General features: G+C 43.5%; 1 protein-coding gene across 2 annotated transcripts in view; it reads right to left on the bottom strand.

The window, feature by feature from the left end:
- Positions 1 to 633: 633 nt before the first annotated feature.
- Positions 634 to 21,414, bottom strand: part of LOC112115577 (cytochrome P450 3A9-like) — a 50,731-nt gene continuing 29,950 nt past the window's right edge. The window contains exons 1-13 of one of the 2 annotated variants that reach the window (XM_024205237.3): positions 18,731 to 18,898; positions 16,752 to 16,845; positions 15,737 to 15,789; positions 13,365 to 13,464; positions 12,874 to 12,987; positions 12,478 to 12,566; positions 11,704 to 11,852; positions 9,206 to 9,333; positions 8,425 to 8,512; positions 7,079 to 7,239; positions 5,774 to 6,000; positions 2,881 to 3,043; positions 634 to 1,341 (exon numbers count right to left, since the gene is read on the bottom strand). In XM_024205237.3, the coding sequence (XP_024061005.2) occupies positions 1,249 to 1,341; positions 2,881 to 3,043; positions 5,774 to 6,000; positions 7,079 to 7,239; positions 8,425 to 8,512; positions 9,206 to 9,333; positions 11,704 to 11,852; positions 12,478 to 12,566; positions 12,874 to 12,987; positions 13,365 to 13,464; positions 15,737 to 15,789; positions 16,752 to 16,845; positions 18,731 to 18,801 (1,530 nt within the window). In that variant the 5' untranslated portion in view covers positions 18,802 to 18,898 and the 3' untranslated portion in view covers positions 634 to 1,248. Of the gene's footprint in view, positions 1,342 to 2,880; positions 3,044 to 5,773; positions 6,001 to 7,078; positions 7,240 to 8,424; positions 8,513 to 9,205; positions 9,334 to 11,703; positions 11,853 to 12,477; positions 12,567 to 12,873; positions 12,988 to 13,364; positions 13,465 to 15,736; positions 15,790 to 16,751; positions 16,846 to 18,730; positions 18,899 to 21,414 lie in introns of those variants that run through there. The other variant, XM_026650601.1, reaches the window with a different exon arrangement.

Raw genomic sequence — 21,414 nt, 5'->3', positions numbered from 1 at the left:
ACTGAGGAGTCCAGAGTCATCTCTGAACCTGAGGATCATTCATGGAGTTTGTGAGTGCATCATCTTTTAGTTAGTTAGTCAGGGAATTTGTTTTGGGGACCCCCTACTTCCTGAACTGTGTCCTCAAGCCAGGGAGGAAGGGTTTGGGGATTTTATAACCTGATGCATATTAAACCTGTGAAGGGATTTACCACCTCCTCCCACTTGTGAGTCCTTTGGGCTGTACTGAACCCAGTCAGCCACACTGCTAAACCACTGCAGAGAAGAATTTTGTGGTCATAGGTCATCAAGGGCCCCAACAAAGTACGTGTACCAATGGGACACTAATCTTACATTTGCTACATCAAGTCACATGACTGGGGAAAGTCACAGGTATTAGCAGCATGGGCCCCGGTGAACCTAAAAATAGTATTTTATCCTGTTATGTTATATTTGTCTCCTGTTTAATATAATTATTGTGTCTGAATATATTGTATGCATTTGTGTTATTTCTTGGAAGTCTCCAACCATTTGGCAAGTAAGTGGGGATTACCCTATGGTTAGAATTTTCCTCCCAAGCTGCCCTGGTGACCATGCCAGGAAGGAGCGAGGGTGGTGGAGGCACCGCCAAATAAATTCATAGGAAAAAATAAAGAAGATACACCCTGCTGAGTGGGTGGCAGGAACCAGAAGAACCCAGACCTGTCCATCAAAACCTGTAAGCAGATTGGCCTTAAAGAAGGTAACCGGGTGGAGAGGGGGCGCTACATTTGTAAATACATTTTATACAATCAGAATTAGAAAAGCTATTTACTGTATAATTACTGTCCAATGACTCAGATTGCATTTCTGACAAACATGCTTTTTGTATGCAATGTTGTTGTAGCCATATTGATCCCAGGATAGTAGAGACACAAGGTGGGTGAGGAAATATCTTTTATTGGACCAAATTTTATTGGTGAGAGACACAAGCTTTCCAGCTACACAGAGCTCCTCTCCAGGCCTGGGAAAGGTCGTCAAGTGTGTCACAGCTAAATACAAGATTGAACAGATTATTTAGCATAAATAGTTAGCACATATTCGAATGGTTCCTTACCTCACCCACTTTGTGTCTGTCTCTCTAGTCATGCCTTTCTGCAAATATTTAGCAATTGTCTTCTGAATTAAACTCTTCTGTGTCTACATTAGCTTCCCAGAATAACGTGTAGAACATCTGTTGATATAGCAGCTATTGGCCTCTGAAAAGCTGCTATAAATCTCCACTGGATTTTACTCCTTCGATACTGTGGTTCTCGGGACCAACTTCAGAATGATAGGTTCCATTGGAGTTATGAATCCTTTTGAACTCAGTTTGAGAGGTATCTGCAGAAATTAGAGAAGATCATTTAGATCCCACTCAATAAAAGACAGATAAAAAGGGGACATAGGACAGAGGCATTTTGACCTTGGGAATAGGACTGTTTCTGGCCTACTCAGGAACACAAACCCTTGTATGTCTGGGTCCTCGGTTTTCCCTGTTTTAAGTTTATAAGATTTGTTCTAAATGTGGATGTTTCCATTCACAGTGGCTTCTTGCAAATCTCCTGGGGTTCGCAGCCCTCCCTCTACCACTGGTTTAGTTGACTTGTAGGTTTAAACTAAGCCAAAATTTCTAAATGAAACTCATATTGAATAGGTTTGCCTGATTTTTGGGTAGAGGTGGGCCTGGACCAAACCACATATCCAAATGGCTTATTTTGCAAGTCACAGTATTCCATTAACATTTTGGCTAGGATTTGGTGAAGGTAAAATTGAAACTATCAGCATATATATCACTGCCTTTAGGTAGAATGGTCTCTTTCTGTGTAGTCCTAGTGAAAGGAAATAAGTTGAGTCCTGATGAAACTAAAATGAACCAATAACAAACATTCACTTGCCTTCCTATAACAAATTGTCCAAGAGATAATACTTTTGGATGATCATATGGGCACCTACTGAAATGTTATTTGTGGAGATTGATTATTTATGATCATTCTTACAGTCCCTTGCTCCCTTTGTCTCCATGACTCACAACTAAATATTTCTCCATGATGGTCAGGGAAGGAGATAAATGTGCATTTCTGAATAGCAAGGTTCCTAGTTCCAGGGAATGACAGATTCTCGATGAAATCCTTTCTCTAATATGTCTGTGTCACAGTATGTCTGCATCACAATATGTCTGCGTTATAGTACTCCTGGTTATGGTTTGTGAAGGCCTTTGGCTTTCAGATATGTAGTGTTCATCTCTACAAGAGCTTGTTTCCTGCTAAAAATGTTTAAAGCCTGTGATCTTAATATTTGTCAAAGCAGGTTATAACTTTGCATTGGAAGTCTGGCAATATTTTGACTCGAGCCATTGTTTTCTTAGGAAAATGTTATGTAGGCAACTAAGCAAAAGCAAAAGGGGTTTGGACTTCAAAGGGGCCACTTTACTAAATAGATGAAGGATGAGCCATGATTTGCAGAAACCTCACCTTAAACTTCTTAGGGACTTACACTATCAATGAGTCCTTGTTTTCTTGTTCAACTGGATATGAGTCAAGCCATTTCATTTCTGTATGGAACACTATGCTGATATCAACTAATGTACTTGAAGGTTTCCACTAAAGCTGATTAATCCTTCTCACTCTCCTCTGCCCTCTAATTTCTCTCTCCTAGACAGTCTCTTTTCCCTTTCAGAATATTCCATTGTAAATTTCAGACTACTTCACATTATGCACATTGAATATGGTGTATAGTCTGCCATGTATTATACCTGTACACTTTGCATCTTGTGTTGCGTATTTCTCTTGCACTATATTCCACTGTTCTAGCCAAATAAATTGAGGCAGTTTTATATTAACTGTTTTTGTAAATAACTGCATATAAATCTGGATTTCTCACCGGAGTTTCTTTGCAGGGTCTGAAGGTGAAATTCTGCAGCAGACTGGCGATAGCAACTTTTATAGAGAGGAGAGCAAACCTCATTCCAATGCAGTTTCTGGGTCCAGCTCCAAAGGGCAGGTACGTATAAGGATCCATAGTCTCTTTGTTCTCTTTACTGAACCTGGTTCCAGATACAAGCACATGAGCGTTTATACAGGAACTGAGACACAAATTCTTGCCTGCTGTAACTCCATTGACTTCAGCAGAACTACCCCAGGGATGACTTCACCTGAAATGTCTTTTTTTATAGACAACATGCTTGGTTTTGGGATACAGAAACATGATCTGGTTTTAGAAATAACTCATATTTGCCACATGAATGGTCTAACAGTTACCCAGCCCCTTGCCATATGGGGGAATTTCAGTTCCAGATCAAAGTTCTATCCTTTCTCCCCAGGACTTCATGGGAACTTCATGAAAGCAAAGTCAGGGGTTGCTTCACAGCACCAGGGACCTTGCTGGCCTCTACAGCGGATGTCCTGAAGAATGGCTGAACTGCCCTGTTTCAGGCAGGAATGAATCTTGGGATGAGTTTGGGTGGGGAAGAGAGTGTGTCAAATGGTGTCATAAATATAAAGGGAAGGGTAACAACCTTTATGTATGCAGTAACATCAAATCCCTCCTGGCCACAGGTACAAAATCACTTACCTGTAAGGGGTTAATCAGTTCCATTAACCTAGTTGGCACCTGACCAGAAGGACCAATGGGGAAAGAAGATACTTTCAAATTGGGTGGGGGGGAAGGTTTTGTTTGTGCTCTCTGTGTGTTCCCTCTTGAGACAAAGAGAGAGACCAAGTAGGTAATCCAGGTCCTACTGAAATGGTGCATCTAAAATTACAGAAATTGTAAGTAATAGCAAGGAAATGTGTTAGATTATCTTTTGTTTTAGCTTGTGAATTTTCCCTATGCTAAGAGGGAGGTTTATTCCTGTTTTGTAACTTTAAAGTTAAGCCTAGAGGGGAATCCTCTGTGTTTTAAGTCTTTTTATTACCCTGTAAAATTACCTTCCATCCTGATTTTACAGAGGTGCTGCTTTTACTTTTTTTTATAATAAAGTTCTTCTTTTAAGAACCTGATTGGGTTTTAGTGTCCTAAAAACCCAAGGGTCTGGTCTGTGCTCACCTTGTTAACCTATTTGGTTGGTATATTATTCTCAAGCCTCCCCAGGAAAGGGGGTGAAGGGGCTTGGGGAGGATATTTGGGGGGGGGGATAGGGCTCCAAGTGGCCCCTCCCTGAATGCTTCTTTAAATCACTTGGTGGTGGCAGCGATACCGTCCAAGGACAAGGAAAGGAATTTGTGCCTTGGGGAAGTTTTTAACCTAAGCTGGTGAAATATAAGCTTCGGCAGTCTTTCATGCGGGTCCCCACATCTGTACCCCAGAGTTCAGAGTGGGGAGGGAACCCTGACACATGGAAAAAGTTGGCAAAGTTTCATGAAAGCCCAGGGGCTAGCTGTAAGAACTTGCAGGGCTAAAACCTGGGACTGTGGTCCCCTGATGTCTCCACTGGAGGTTGGGCTCCGGTTGGAGGGCCCTGTAAGGCTGAGCCCACCAGGAAGTACTGCCCAGAAGATCCTGAGTGGCAGCTCCTTGAAGTCCACTGATTGGCTGGCACTGGTACTTAAGCCGGGCAGCCATGACCGGGAGTTGTCTGAGCAACAGTACAGACTGCCTTCCTGTCTTGCTTCAAACCCTGTGTGCGAGAGATCTCAGACTCTGGCTTTTGACCTTGCTTGACTCTTGGTTTACCCTCTGGCCTATCTGGGACTCTGACCTCCCAGTAACTGGACCCTGCCTGCTTACTGATGCCTGTCTCTTGATTTTCCCTCTGGCCTGTCTTGGACTCTGACCCTCACATGGGTGTTGTCAGATTTAACCGAATAATTTTTGTAAAGTTTTTTTTAAATCCTCTGGTGGAAAATGCTATAGGGGTGTGAAGTATAATTGATGTACTGATAGGGAGTTTACACCGCTGGTCTCTACCAGATGGAATGTCAGACCTACTCAAACGTGTGCAATCATGACACCCTCTCACTGGCTAATGGAAGATGTAATGCCTAATGAGGCTGAAGCTAATGAGGATTCTTCTTAATCTGAAATGATAAAAGCCAGTGGGTTTTTTTTGGACAAGAAGATCCTGACTTTTGGGCACACTTTTGATTATATCTGTTTGGCCTTAGAAACTTGACAAAGTACATAGAAGCGTCCAGTGGTGTGAGAAATGAATTTCAACCTCAGGCAGGACAGGAAAGGGAACAGCAAAAACAAAGAAACTGAGCTGACAATCTGCTCCCCTAGGATACAAGTTTTCCTGTGGAAGTTCAGTTGATAGTCCTTAAAACATCTGAGTGCTTGTGATTACCAGTTCTGTTCACCTTCTAGCTGTTAATGAGGTTGTCCTATCACATTGCATTGCAGCAGTACCGCCTCATCATGGCATGGTCTGTCATTGGTCAGGCTACTGTAAAGTGTAAGTGCAGGGCCATAGACGTCCGTCAGCTGGACCAGGCCAAATGTTTCTCTATATCTTCTATATGTGACTGTTATAAAGAGGAGTGGCACCTTGGAGACGTGAGCATTGAGTTCATAAATGAAAGACCAGTAAAACTCAGACACAGTTGCTCATATTGGGCGTATAATCTTGCTCCTGTTGAAATTGATGGGGATTTTGCAATTGGCTTCAGTGGGAGCAGGAATTTTGATATTCTCTGAAGACTCTCTGCCTGTCTAGTTACAGTTATGAAGGTTAAACATGACAAGGAATTTCTTTGCAAGAGACTGCTATTTAAGAATGAATTTAAAGATGTCGGTACTGTATATTACTTCTTCCCTATAAATATAGGTTCTGTACCTTTCCGGTCTGAACTCCTCTGGTTCTGGCCAGTATTCTGGGATACGATGCAGAAGGTAGGGTGGGATCATAACCACAGTGCCTTTGGGAATGCTCACTCCATTTATCTCTACGTCTTTCTTGCAGATCCTTTCAATTCGCCCTCCGAAAGGAAAGAGCCTGAGGGTTTCACCCACTGTCATGTCGACATACTCCAGCTGCATCAGGGCATCATAAGTGAGAGGCGCCTTTAGTGGAAAGCAAAAATGTTTGTCAGGCATGTGGGAGTTTACACATCTAGTTTTAATCTGATCAGTGTTAAAACCATCCTGTCCTCCCCAATTTATCTCTTGTCACAGTACGTGTCCTACGTATACTGGGGGTAAAGCTAGAAGTTAACTTACATTGAGGACAGGAAAATCAAGGTGAACAGGAATCGGTGCCCATTTTGCTTATACTGAAAGCTTAGATGGAAAGGGACCCCCCTTAAACACACAAGCTGTATGAAAACAAGGCTTGTAGTTAAAATCGGCAGTTCTGAGCCTCTTGCTGTGGCCAAAATATTGGTGAAAAGTGGCTTCAGTGGAGAGAGACTGGTACAGGAGCCCAATGTAAGAGATTATAAACGCAAGTTGGTACCTGTGAAAATGCGATGAGTTACCATATTGCCCTGTCACTGCTCCATATCTCTCAGCCAATCCCCCCTCAATACTGTGCATGTGCTTTCTCTTCTTACAATTGCCCCTTCCCTCCTCCTTTGCCTCTGCCCTATAAATACCTTATTGTTGAATAGCAGGATTAAGAAAACAGAGGTAAATTGTCCCTTTTAATATACATTGTTGAATGGTGGGATTTTGATGAGAGATAAATGAATGAAGTTGGTGGAAGGGGGAGACATAAAGACAAACAGATACAGAGAAGACTTAAATGTGGGTTGGTGAAGATTTCTTATATTGTCTTCTCACTGTGTCCTTCTGAGCTCCCAAAGGATTGGTGAATCAACACTTAGACTACTGGGGGGAGGGATATCTCAGTGGTTTGAGCATTGGCCTGCTAAACCCAGGGTTGTGAGTTCAATCCTTGAGGGGGCCACTTAGGGATCTGGGGCAAAATCAGCACTTGGTCCTGCTAGTGAAGGCAGGGGGCTGGACTCAATGACCTTTCAAGGTCCCTTCCAGTTCTAGGAGATAGGATATCTCCATTAATTTTTTTTTTTTAATACACCCATTTAATTTCTTTAAAGAACAGTGTTGCTGACTTTGAACTAGAGAAGAGGGATTTCCCATAAAGAGATGCTACATATCACTGAGCATCCAATATTCTTACCTGGTTGGGAAGAACCGAGTCAATCTCCTCCTGCAGCTTCTGCTGTACATCGGGGTGAGTAGCTAGACTGTAAACCATGTAGCTAAGAATGGAGCTGGTGGTCTCATAGCCAGCAAAAATAAAGATAATTGCTTGTGCCAGAATCTCAGTATCAGTCAGGACTGTGAAAGGAGATTAAAAACAGGCAGAAAAGGTAAAATACAAATGCACAGTATGTAGACTGTGCTGTTTGTGGCACAATACATATTGTATTTTATATACATACACACAGATGAGGAAGGTTTCTCTTATTGTCCCATGTGCGGGAGCACAGGGTTGAGGTAGGTGAATTAGATGCTAATAATTGATTTGAATCCCTGGTATTGAGAGTTGGCTTATTCAGAAAACACCAGTCAAAACAAGGAAGTCAAGTTTGCTGTTCCTCTGCAGGTATTATAATTATAGTTTGCTATAGTAAAAAAAAAAAATCATGTAACCTATATAATCCTGCCACAATCCCTATGAAAGGTTCTCCTGATTAACGCAGCAGGGCCTAAAGAAATTACTAAATGTAAATTATGGGTGTATGCATCACCCTGTGGCCAGGTGAACCTGTTCGGCAGGGAGTCTGATGTAAGGTCAGTGAGCTCACTATAGCCCTAAACCTGGAGCATGAAGCAGAGACCTTGGTCTGGAGTTGGTGTAATCATCTCATCCTTGTAGCCTGTAGAGCAGGGAAAAGACTACTGAAGGGGTTAAAATGAGAATGTCTGTGTTTGGATCTCAAGCTCATCCCTCACCCCAAAGACTTGAGTTCTACAGGGAGAGTAAATTCAGTCCCTGTGTCCCTCTGAAATGACCCTGCTAGCTAATGAATGGTCAATTGCTGGGCTCCAGGGGCAGCTGTGTTTTGTCCCCTTTAGGCAGAGAAGGGGTGTCAGATGTGGGGCTTTTTGAGGATGATGTGAGAAAAGAAAAAAGGGGGGAAATCTCTCAGATCACCTGCCTCCATCCACCCCTGAAAAGAACTGAGAATATTTGCTCATAGTGATAAGAAATACATTGCTGACAAATATTTGGGGAAGTGAGGAGGGACAGTTTGTCCCTGGGTATATTGGTACATACCACCCCAGTATCTTTCATTGAACAACCCTAACTAATATGCTATAGAAGATGCCATGGAATGCATTTTTTTTTTAAACTGCAGGAAAGGAGACAAGTTACCTATTTTATATAACACTGTTGTGCAAATGTGCACATGAATGAGTATAAATCTTTTCCCCAGCTGAACAGGATGAACAATCCTATTCCTCTCAGTCCAGGAGCCTCCAAAGGCACTCAGTTATAAATAACTTCATGGTTTTTACCTTTATTTGGGTGATTCAACCCATTGCTCTCGTGACTGGTGTTTAAATTCTGGGAGTCAATCATCAGCTGCAGGAAATCCACTCGGTCCTGGGAAGAGAAGTAACATTTAGAAGACGGATGACGGCAAAGACAGCAGACTTGGACTCTCATTCTCACAAGAAGCACTGAGTAGAGCCTGGAACTGCAGAGCTAAACCTCTTTAGTCCAGATTACTTGGCACCCTTATACGACTTTACAATTTCGGGGGAAATAATCAGAGTAAGTGTATTTCAAAACCCTCTACGATAGGGTTTAATATTCTCCCTGGGACTGGATTGAGGAAGTCCTGTGGGGTAATAAGAGTGACTCTGTCCTCTTATCTTTGGTGTGAAGACCACGTCTTTCATGGGGACCATGTTGCTGAATATTGAGTATTTGTAGTCATTACTATATCTACTGCTTACTCAGCAGTATCTCTCCCTCTCTCTGCTCCAGCGTCTCTAGTCCACTCTATGGGTGATCACATCTTCTGCCAGTTTGCTGTCAAATCAAAAGCATTGCAAGCCCAAACTGCAGTTGCTTTTACCCTGATGTAGCCCGAGGTCACTGCTGCATTCATTCTGTTCTGTGACTCTGCCGGGACTCTAGTTCAAGCAAAATTCTGGGGGTGGTGGTGTGCTGCCTTCTGGTCATTATTTGACTTTAGTTGCATTTTCAATGCTGTCACGTGAAGAATGTTTCATGTGGGCTAACTGAATGGATAATATTCTTTGGTTCCATCATTGGAGAAGTCTTCCTTACCGTGGGGGTGTCTCTCTTGCGCTTTTCCTTTATTTTGATGACTGACCGTGTGAAGAATTCCACGGCATCACTTGGGAAAATGTTCACATTCAGCATATCAAGAAGAGGAGTAAGGAATGGAAATACAGCTAGAGCAGAGAGAAATTCATTGTGAGAGTGAGGCAACCTGGGCAAAAAAATCCATTTCCTTAAGGTATCAATGGAAAAATATAATCAGAACAATAAATTTGACAAGATTTAGACCCTTTTCTGAATGGTTCAGAATCCAGATTTTCTTGTTTGTCTGTTAGGATCCAAATGACATTCTTAGCTGAACCAGGCACTGAGCTAGTATAGTGAATCAAATCCAGCTCCAGATAGCAGCAACCTAGTGCCCAATTCACCCCTGGAGCAAATGGGCACTGCTCCCATTTACATAGGCAGATGTGCTGACATGGTACAGTTTGTGTACAACCCAAAGGCAACAGGGAGTTGAGAGGGATAGTCCCTCCTCGAACGCAGTTCCTGCTTGAGCTCTGCCTGGGGCAATGCAGCGTCACACTACCCCTTACTAAGGTTGCTGCCGCACTGCTACCATTTAGCCCGGTGTATGAATACCTGCCCCAAGAACATTCCAGTCGGATTAACTCTCCTGTGGGCCAGGGCTATTAGATTTTTATGGGGCCCCGTGTACAAGTCTTTTTCCTAATTTAAAACAAAATGATCACAATTATGGCATCGAGGCTATTAACACTATACTAAACTTGCCTTTTAATTGATATAAAGCTGTTCTGTGGTTACATTTCAGTCTTAAAACATGTAGAATATAGTTAAATTAATTCAAAATAGCCTACTTCTTACCTTAGAACAGCTGTTATATGAGTTTCTTTCCGGGAGGGAGTTTGGGTGCAGGAGGGGGTTCCAGGCTGGGGCAGAGTGTTGGGGTGCAGGCTCTGGGAGGGAGTTTGGGGCAGGGGGTTGGGGTGCAGGAGGGGTGCGAGGTGCTGGTTCTGGCCGGGAGGCGCTTACCACAGGTGGCTCCCGGCCAGAGGCACAGCAGGGCTGCCTGCATGCCGTGGCCCCACGCAGCTCCTGGAAGCGGTGGCTGCTGGCCCATCTGTGCGTGCCCCTGGGGGGAAGGGAACAGTGTTCCCGGCCAATGGGAGCTGCGGGGATGGTGCTGGGAGAAGGGGTAGTGTGCAGAGCTGCCTCCCCCATCCGGGAGCGGCGTGGGGCCACAGCATGCAGGCAACCTGCCTGAGCCCTGCTGCACCAGGGCCCCTCTTAGCCTGTGGCCCTGGGCTGCAGCCCCTAAAGCCCCTGTGTTAATTCAGCCCTGCTTTCAAGCCATGTGTGTCTGGTGTCTTTTTGCCATTGAGACTGGGGTTGATTATACTGTGGGAGTGCAGGACATTCCTCCAGCTAGCACTAGCAATGTTTCACAGAAATAGCTTCTTTGGAAAAACCGAACTAATAACAAAGCATGGCGTACTCAGGATGAAAATATTGTTGCCCTTTTTGTCCTGAGCAGCTAGTCAAGATTTGGGGCTGGAAGTAGAAACGTGATAATCAGGCATTTGTTTGATGCAGTTTTGTTTGTTTACAAAGACTGTACAAAGTCCTTTCTCTCTGAATGCAGAAGGAACCAAGAACAAAAGGAACAGTTTCTTAGCTAACAGCCCCCAAGCCTCTGTGGCCAACATCAGACCCAAAAGCGCGCTCTATCTTTTTCCAGGACCAAATTTGTGCTTACAGGCTCTTGCTTGGCTTTTTCTTGGCTCTTTTCCTCTTCCTCTCTCTGTTCTTGACTGTGACCTCAGTATCTGTGTGTACTCCCACACCTGCTGGTCACACACCCAGCTGAACTCATGGCCCCTGCCGTGCTAGTTTGGGCACACTGTATTAGGCTTTGTTTTAGGTGTGGCCCCTTAAGTGTCTCTTACAATTATCTTAAATGGAGGACACACTCACACTTCCGCTTGAATGAGGCTTTACCTCAGCCCATAACAAGGTTTCACCCAGCTCATAACAATATTCTGAAAGCTTTTGAAGTTTGTTTCAGACTGGCTTGAATGTTCTCAAACCCTTTACTGTCCCATACCCTAGGAACCAGCTCCAAATCTCCACTACACTGTTGTGACCCTTCCTACCTGCTATACAATAGAATTGACAAATGTTGGTCTTATGTGTCAACACAACTCCACTGACTACAGAAAATCTTGTCTCTTCTAGAGATTACCATAGCCATTGGGCATAGCATGGGTATAAATGAGTATAATTTGACACAGATAAAACCATCCTAGTGTAATCATAGGACTGGAAGGGACTGAGGAGGTCATCTAGTCCAGTCTCCTGTACTTATGGCAGGACTAAGCAATCAAGGTGGAGAGTTTAGTTTCCCTAGACATTAGCTAAGTTATGGAATGGAGCAGTATGTACTGTTGTTGCTCCACTCATCCTTACTGAACGTCAGGATCACAAACTTAGCTAAAGTTTTCAATGAGCAGGAGCCAACTTACATATCAAAAGAAAGAGCGGGGAAAAGACGTCAAACTTCACTAGTTTCTTAGCCTCCTTCACAAATGGGTCTTGGGGGTTGTTCATGGAGTCAATATTCACACCAAACGAAGTGCTAGTGATAACATCCATGCTGTAGGCACCAAACACACTGAGAAAAGATGGAAAATAGAATACGGATTGTGGACTTAACATTTGAAATAGGTGATTATAACCTTTCACTTGCTTCCCATATGACACCTCCTTAAAGAAAACAAAACCCTCAGGAGGAATCCTCTTTCCTTCTTCTGAAAACAAAGAAAGATACGCAATACCGGTATTGCATCAGTGAGGAAACAGACACATTTCCATAAAGCCTCATTCAGAACTTGCATAGCCTAGAATCTCATCATCTCCCTCGGGGTATTACACAGTTATTAGCTCATGTGTAGATATTCTGGTGGAGTCAGACCTTGCTCAACTGTTGTGATTATCTTGTCAGCTAATGGCTGTGGCCCTTTAAGCCATAATAGTAAAACAGTGTAGTCTCTGTTTGCTCCAGTAGTAAAATCTGTGGTATTGGAACCAAGTATGCTAAATTCTGTCTCCCATGCTGCATGTATGGTGACAATGAATTTATTGCCATTAGTTTCATTTATTATTTGCACTCCGTTGGGCATAGGTGCGCCCCGGACAGACACCATCCCTGCCTCTCGAAGAGCTCAAAATCTAAAAATCACACCATATCAACAGCTGTTGTCTGACCAGTCCCAGCCTTGCAGGACAGATTTACTCACTCTTTAACAGCTATGGGTTCATCCTTTTCCACTTGCTTCTGAACATTTCTCACCAAAACCTTCCCATAATGCGTCATGATGGGAAACATCTGAAATATAAATATAAAAAATGTCCTATTTATAGATAATTAATATAGTAACTTTCCCTCTTGTTTAAAACATGGTTTCTAATAGCCTAGGGGAGAATCATAAACATTCACAAACATCATCTCGTTCAGCTTTCTGACATTTTCATTTTAATCCTTTTCCTCTTTACATTAGGAGGCGCAAAGGAAACAAGCTGATTTTAGTAATCTGATTCTGACAGAAGAGACCAGACCTTTGTGACTTTCTTTGCCTCAGTGCTGTCTGCACTGACCCAATGGTTTAGTTTGTGACTGCTCTTCTGGGTTTTACCTCCTTTAGCTTCCCACTGGTGAAGGTTGGAGAGAGCACAGTGCGAATCCTCTTCCACTGCTCATCCTCAGCGATGGAGATAGCCGACTTCAGCACTCCTGTTGGACCAAAACTCTGGGGGGGGAAAGGCAAAGCACAGAAAGGATCATATTTAGCTCTCATTGATTGTTTCAACTGAGTGGAATTTGTTCTGAGTGTTTTGTTCAGTAAACTACCCTCATAGGTTCAGCCACTTTTGAAGTGCAGTCACATAGGTTTCTTTGAGAACCAAAGTACCCTATTCCAAGTGAACTTTTCCTCCCTCCTTCTTTAGTGCAGGAGTGGAGTGACATGCAGTGGGAAATGAGCTTTATCCTAGATGTACATTCATTCTCCTATACTAAGAGACTCTAATGCATACCAATACTGTGTGTTTCTAACAGTAATTGAGATTGTTTTCGTTTAAGACTTTATTACGTCTTAATGAAGAAGGTTAAAGATTGGAAACCTACCCGTCGGTTGGTAAAGGTGGTGTAGCACTCTTTCACCAGCACAGTTTTAATGAGTGTAGAATCCAGGATGGCCAGCACAGGCTGTCTGCCATCGTAAAGCCTATGGAAAAAATAACACATTGCAAAACCCACCACTGTCAATGGAAAATAATGAATTCAATGGAAGCGCCTTCATCAAGCTTCAATGGAAGCGCCTTCATGATGGCCACAAGATCTAGTCTTCATGAGCTTTTTATAGTAAAGTCCATGACTGGATATGAAAAATAGGAATATTTTTTCTGTAATCTTTCATTTATAGTCATCAAGGTGCTACTGGTAACAATAGGTAAAGGATTTGCAGACAGAAGTGTGGTTTTTAAGTTGATGATGCTCATTTAATTTCATCCCATTCCTCCTAGTTATGTCTTTTTCAATTCCTCTAAATACCACCACTGCCTCCTTGATGTTTACATCCTTCAAATACATGTAGACCGTTCCCTACAAGTTCTCATTTTGCCAAGCAATACATATTCAGTTCCTTAATCTCTCTTCATAAATCAATCCCTTCATTCCCACTGGAGCTAGAATAGAATTTGTACTGAAAACATCTTTCCAAAACCAGACAAAGGACACAAGTTTTTCTGTGACACAAGCACCTTGTCCTGTGTCATTAGGGAGCATTTCTATATTGTAGAAATAGAATAGACATGGAAAGTTTTTTACAAAAAAGAATGTACAGCAGGCTGTCACCTTGACTCATAACACAGTGTGAAAATTAAGAGATTTCTTTGAGTTTCTTTGCAAAATTTTAAAGAAAAGATCCAGGTGTACAGGGGACTGAACACCTATGACATCCACTGCAATCCATGGCAGTTTGATGATTCACAGCACCTTAGTTGTTAACTCTTGACATTTTAGGCATTTGTGTTAAGTTTCTGATGGTGTACTGATTTCTGACATCAAACTCATGAATTTTGCCCTTCTTCAAAATGCCCACCCTTTCCCATTACTTTCAAAGTGTTTGAAGCCTGATGGTGTCCTTTAGTGAAGATGGCTTCCATTTCCCTACTTTGCGTGTAGAAGTGAGGCCGCGTCTGGTAAAGATGTTTGCTCCCTCACATTGTTTCCAATGGGCTACCCTCAAGAAACATGGCTGTCCTTGGGCTCTGTATTGGGAATTGTAAGAAGACGATGGGAGGGAGAGAAGGCAGGAAGATGGCTGGTGCAAGGATATGTGGACTGCTGTAGGGAGAATGAGGTGGGAAGCAGAGTAATGTGGTTTGTAGAAGGAGACTAGGGCAGAGGAGGATGAGGGAGCTCAGAGAAATAGGAGTGGCGGAGTGGAAGACCCACTGCCTATTGTGCTGACTGGTATTGTCTCATTGTTTCCTTGTCCTGTTGTCTTTTGTCTTATTCTTGGATTATAAACTCTGCGGCAAAGACCGTCTTATTGTTCTGTGTTTGTACAGCTCCTACCACAATGGGGTCCTGGGCCATGACTGGGGATCCTATGTGCTACAATAATACATAATAACAATTAATGGGTAGGAAAGTTTGTGGGGAAAAGGAGAGAAAATTGTGTGTGGGGGGGGGGGGGGGGCATTTAAAGGTATTTTCCCTAGACTCTGAAACTTTTTCAGAGATGTTACAGTGAATAGATATATACATTGCTGAAAACAGCAAGGTGTGTTCCAGGTGTAGAGCCTGAGTTATAATCATAGTGACAAAAGGTAATGCAAACATCCAATGCAGAATAAGAGTGTTGGTAATGCAGATGTATTGCCCTTCATCAGGTCAGGGTCAGGACAGATGTGACAAGGCAGACTCTATAGCACCCATCAGCTACAGTATTATGGCTGTTTCTCAATGGAGTATCTGGGGTATATATACCCTCTGTCACAGGTTTTAAACAAGGAGAATAGAACACCTGAGTTATAAACCCTGCTGGATCCTGTTCCTATTAAAGGCAGTGGGAATTTTGTTATTGTCATCACTGAAAGCAGGATCTAGTCATTTGGATCCAAATTTGAACACCTTTCATCTGACAATCCAGGTTAAGCTCTATATGGGCTAGTCTACACTACCCGCCCGGATCGACAGGTAGAAATCGATCTCTTGGGGATCGATTTATCGCGTCTCATCTAGACGGATAAATCGATCCCTGAATTGACGCGCGTACTCCCACCTTGTCAGGAGGAGTAAGCGCTGTCGACGGGGGAGCCGTGGCGGTCGATTTGCCACCGTCCTCACAGCGGGGTAAGTCGAATAGGATACGTCGAATTCAGCTACGCTATTCGCCTCTTCTGGTGGATTTTTTTTCACCATCTGATTTATTTTTTGGGTGAACTTTAAAGACCCTGAGCTGATAAATACTGTCTAGTACAAATACTCACCCCCAGATTTTCCCATATTTCTGAAAGCAGATTTTGTCAAAGTCCACCATACCCTGCAAAAGAAATTTTAAGATGGAATTAGAAGTGGAGCAAGAGTACTCGGGCAGAAATTTCAGCAGCTACATGGCAGAAACAGCCTAGGGACTCTTGAGGACCTACATTATAAGCAAATGCTGCCCTCAGATAGACATGCACATTGACTTTATGTACCTGTGCACATAGTTCATCCTGATGTTCGTTACTGTGATTTCTTTTTTAAACCACAAACATAGCTGGGTAGGCTTGATGGGTCTGCCTGTCTGCTGGGTCTGCCTGTTGCTTGGTGGGTCTACCTGTCATTCCTGGGATGGGTTGGAGGAAGGGAATATTCTACCATGTTCGGTTAGGGGCGTTCAGACAATCCAATAGATGCCCAAGTAGTTTAGTAGTTAATAAATAAATAAACAATTTCCTGTTATGCAAATACAGTGTAATGGTCAGAAGGGACAGAATGCTGACCTTTTAAGAAGGAGCCATGTACTTCTCCTTTGCCTGTGCCAGATAAGGAGGAAGCAGGAAACCTGCTGAGATGGGAAAGTGAAGCTAAAGCTGGCAGCTGGGCTGAGAAGACTCCTGTATAGGCTGTTCCTGAGGCCTGTGTGACTCCCAGTGACCTTGTGAGCAACAAGACCCTCCTAAGAACATCATTGGATATGTGTGCCCGTATGTCAAACCTGAACCTAAGGAGACTGTAAGTAAACGGTGTATCAAAAAAATGGTGTAAATGTAAATGTAGAGTCTGCAAGCCAGCTACATCTACGTTTGTCTTTTTTGAGTTAGCACCAAGGTCCCACCAGGTCCTTTACTTGAGCAGTACAGAATAGGTGTCATGGTCTACATGACAGAGACTCTCTGCTGTCTTGGGTCTCCACGTGCGAGCAGAGCAGCTTGTACAGGATATATCCATCAGTGCTGTGTAAATGTTTTGGTACTGTAATATGAGGGACGTGTATTTCTGGAGCCCTCCGTCACTTACGTTGCGATACTCCAAGGTGGTCCCAAAGAAAGGGAGGGGTGTTGGCCCAGGAATACCCAGTTTCTTAAATATACCATATGGCCAGATCCCATATCTGTAAAATAATAAGAATGTGAAGGTCACAGAACAGTGACAACAGGCTGTTGGATCTCAAAGCTATCCAGGGGCAGCAGAGCTGTTGCACTATAACAGGAACGAGGCTGTGGAAAAATTTGGTCCAAAAATTAGTATTTTGTAAATCTGTTTAATAAACACAGCCAGTGATAAGCTTCACTGCTGTAATGGACCATCAACGAGCGAGCCCTGAGGTAAAAGCAATCATCTCATAAAGGAATAATTGCTCCAGTAGAATGGGTCCTTCAAGCCATTAGCAAAATGCAAAAGAGAAGCCTCTCTGGGCTCATTGCCAGCCTAGGGAGAGGAGCCAATAAAGAGAGAGAGAACCATGGGGGGAAAAAGCTTACATATGTTTATTACAGACAAACCAAAGCCTAGCCAGACATTGTCCTGAGCGGAGCTTTTATAAGGCTGCACTTTAATTTCATGTATTGTTCTCCCTGTGCTTAACCCAATGTTAGTGCAGTGGTGTGTCGGGGAGCCTAGTCTGACGGGTTTCTGTTTGGATTTTGTTGACAGCTTTGCAGATTTCTCTCCCCTGAAGCACCTTTTTTTTGGTATAAAGCTATTCCTCCTACCTCAGGGCTCTCTGCTTCTCTATAAAGATCTGGGCTGCGGCATTTTGAAGCTTGTCTTTGGCTGTGTTGAAAGAGCTTTTCAAAATATTTGTTTCTGGATGGAGATTACCAACTTCCCATGGAAGAACTTTATCACTGGGTGAATGTTCTAGCTCTAATGTTTACCAAGGAAACCTTAGCAGAGGCTTTGTTTAGGCCGGAACAAGGAGCGGGGTTGTGGGGTTTTAAAAAGGGTGAGTATATTGAAAGGTTGACCTCTTGCTGATGCTGTATTTTACTGTGCATCATACTGACACTGGAAATTGTACAAGATGTTTATCAATATTTATAATTCATGCAAAGGATCCCAAAGCAGTTATAGACTGAGCAATAGTCACCCCACCGTCTATCCCAGATTCTGCCGCAGTAAATCCTAGGCTCAAACTCTGTCTGGATGCAGGAGGAGGTTGTGGTGGGAAGTGTCGACATCCTTCTATCTACTGGAGGCTCCTCAAGGCTAGTGCTGCCCCCAAAATGTATGGTGATACACAAATTTAGCACATTCCCTCAACTACCTCTACCAGCAGAATTCCATTGAAAGCCCAACTGTGATTTAATGTACAGAAAACTCAGATGGGAGGCAATAGCATCAGCATGCTTAGCCCTTCCCCCAGGTGCATAGAGATAATAATGGAGTTTACTGACCCAGCTCTGGAGTTTTTTCATAGAAGATCAGGGTTGGAAGGGACCTCAGGAGGTCATCTAGTCCAACCCCCTGCTCAAAGGGGGACCAATCCCCAACTAAATCATCCAATTTTTTGCCCCAGATCCCTAAATGGCCCCCTCAAGGATTGAACTCACAACGCTGGGTTTAGTAGGCCAATGCTCAAACCACTGAGCTATCCCTCCCCGCAACGGCCTAGTCACCAGCAGGGCTGCCCGGGGGGGGGAAGTGGGGCAATTTGCCCCGGGCCCCACAGGGGCCCCTACGAGAATTTTTCGGGGCCCCTGGAACGGGGTCCTTCACTTGCTCCGGGGGCCCCTGGGCAATAGCCTTGCTTGCTACCCCCCTAACACCGGCTCTGGCTTTTATATGCAGAAAAAAGTTGTTGGGGCATAGCTGGACTGTGGGGTTTTTATAACATGTTCAGGGGCCTCAGAAAGAAAAAGGTTGAGAACCCCTGTCCTACAGGACTGAAGTGCAGGTTGCATTTCAGGAGACCACTGGAATTAAGATATTGACAGTTCTCAAGATCTTGAAGGACATAGCACAAGAAGAGAAGTAATGTATAGAACTTCACTTACAGTATCAGGAGAGCGAGGAGGGTGATCAGAAGACCCCAGGTCTCAATGGAGAAATATGGAAGGAAGTTCATCTTAGCTCTGTACTCCTCTCTCTGACTAGTCTAACTCTTCTCTGCCCTTGATTAGGTCGGCACACTAGGGAAAATGAGAGAGAGTTTCACAATTTTATCTGTTACTCATGTGACGCAGTAGCCTCTAAATGAGCCTTGTGAAAGGGGAGGGAGGAGTAAATGCCAATGCGAGTGGAAAGTGGCAAATCCAGAAAGGTTATGTTACCTTATGATGTAAGAGCATCTGAAACTAATCTCAAGGGTTTTAAATTTCTTCAAAACAAATAGTTCAATCATAAATTGTCAGCAATTCCTAACCTATGTGATAGATGGTAAAAAGAACAGGAGTACTTTTATTATGGTAAAAAGAACAGGAGTACTTGTGGCACCTTACAGACCACAAGTACTCCTGTTCTTTTTGCGGATACAGACTAACACGGCTGCTACTCTGAAACCTTTATTATGGTGATAATCTCATAGACTTTAAAGCCAGATCATCTAGCCCAGGGATCGGCAACCTTTGGCCTGCGGCTTGCCCGGGTAAGCACCTGGCGGCCCAGGCCGGTTTGTTTACCTGCCGCGTCCGCAGGTTCGGCCAATCGCGGCTCCCACTGGCCACGGTTTGCTGCTCCAGGCCAATGGGGGCTGCGGAAAGTGGCACGGGCCGAGGGATGTGCTGGCCGCCGCTTCCCGTCACCCGCATTAGCCTGGAGCGGCAAACCGCAGCCAGTGGGAGCCGCAATTGGCTGAACCTGCGGACGCGGCAGGTAAACAAACTGGCCCGGCCCGCCAGGGTGCTTACCCTGGCGAGCCGCGTGCCAAAGGTTGCCGATCCCTGCTCTAGCCTGTCCTCCTGCATAACACAGGTCAAAGAACCTCATCCAATAATATCTATATCAAATGCATAACTTCAGTTTGAACTACAGCATCTCTTTTTAGATTATAATAAGGTCGTTTTAAAAATTTAAGGATAATTATGTTTGTTTAGTAGCTATCCGTATCCAAAAGCCTCTGGTCTCCTTAAGGGAAATAAATATAAATACAGTTACAATTTAAAAAAATAAACCCTGTTTCCATTAAAACATTTCCAAAATCAGGAGTCAGAGCTGGCTTGAGCAGGAGTTAGGAGTAGGAGTAACCATACCATCACATCTCTGGTGGTCCCATCAGTTTTTAGTCAAAATTTAAAACTTTAATTAAAAAAAAAAAAAAGTCGCTAGCCCTACTGAAGAAAACATATCTAATGTGAACCAATGTAGTCCTGAGTCTGCAGGCAGAGACACTGAAACAATGGGCATGATTCTCCACTCTCTTACACCAAGCTAACGCCGGTGACATTGCTCATGATTTATACCAGTGTGACAAAGTGAACTTCCCATTCATGAATGTGGGGGTGTTCACAATTTAAACATCATCACTGTTGCACTGAGTAGAATTTGGACTTGTGAGCAAGACTTGAGGAGAGCCATCCAATAAACCCTTTCCCACCCAACACAAAAGTGCCAGACAACCAAAAACATTAAAAGATATCAGCGTTAGGCTCTCCCTGAAGACTGGCACAGGTGTTCTCTGGTGTTTATGGAAGGGGCTTCTTGTCCACACAGCTTTTTCTGTAGAAGATTATTATGTAGGAAGGTCGGCAGTTCTAACCATGCTGTGCTTAACAGTAGGAAGGGCAACAAGAGTCCTTCAGGTAGATTGGCCCTGTATTATTATTTAGGGCTGTACTAAGAATAGAACATTGATGCAAGTACATTTGCTTGATGCTAACTGATTAGAAATGGCCTTTTTTTAAAAAAGACCTTACTGAATTCTACTACAATATAAGTTATAGTTATTAGGAGAATCAAACATCTGGGTGTTTCCTAGGTCATTTTGCTGATGGCTGGAGTGATGGGTGGATAACACCAGAAAGCACCATGAATGGGAGCATCTGATCTTCTTTCAGGAGGATCTGTATTGCTTTCCACTTTCCCCTGGCTTTTGCTGAGAGCTTTGGACACAAATCAGTCACAGATTAATGCCTATTAACAACAAATGTCTTAAAATTATTACGTGTGTTATGTAGACAAGTTAATGACAGGATTAGGTAAGCATGTGGCAAATTAGTATCCTATTCTCCTTAATGCAGGGAGATTGGACTCTGTGATCCAAAAGGCATTTTCCAATCCTATTATCTAGGATTCTCGAATAACAGTGACTGGCCATCTCCAGGATCAGGGAGTTAGTTGCCAAGGTTGTGCATGCCACCTCTTGAGCTGTGCAGGAGACTGCTCAGACCCAGTTCAGGATATGGAGTGTAGACTTGATTTTTTTTCCTGGCTTTCCACAGAAGCCAGTTCTTTACAAAGCAGTCAGAGACGAGCTGATACCCCATAGTCCTATTCGTTTTGTTTTTAAAGGTCAATCATGTGAGTCCTCAAGTGAGGACAGAGTCCCTTTAGCTTTTATTGATACTGTAAATACCATATCCTGTCAACAAACTGGTGTAATCATAAGGGCATGCAAGTTCATTAACTAAGAGACACTTTCTTCTATATTATGCAAACAAAGATGAAGGCCATAAACTGGGCTGTCAGCTTTTCTAGGGTTACCATACGTCCTCTTTTTCCCGGACATGTCCGGCTTTTCGGC

Source organism: Terrapene carolina, unplaced genomic scaffold, assembly GCF_002925995.2.
Source record: "Terrapene carolina triunguis isolate 2854851 unplaced genomic scaffold, T_m_triunguis-2.0 Scaffold93, whole genome shotgun sequence".
Lineage (NCBI taxonomy): Eukaryota > Metazoa > Chordata > Testudines > Emydidae > Terrapene > Terrapene triunguis.
Note: the sequence above shows the minus strand (reverse complement) of the source record. Positions and strands in the feature narration are given on the sequence as shown.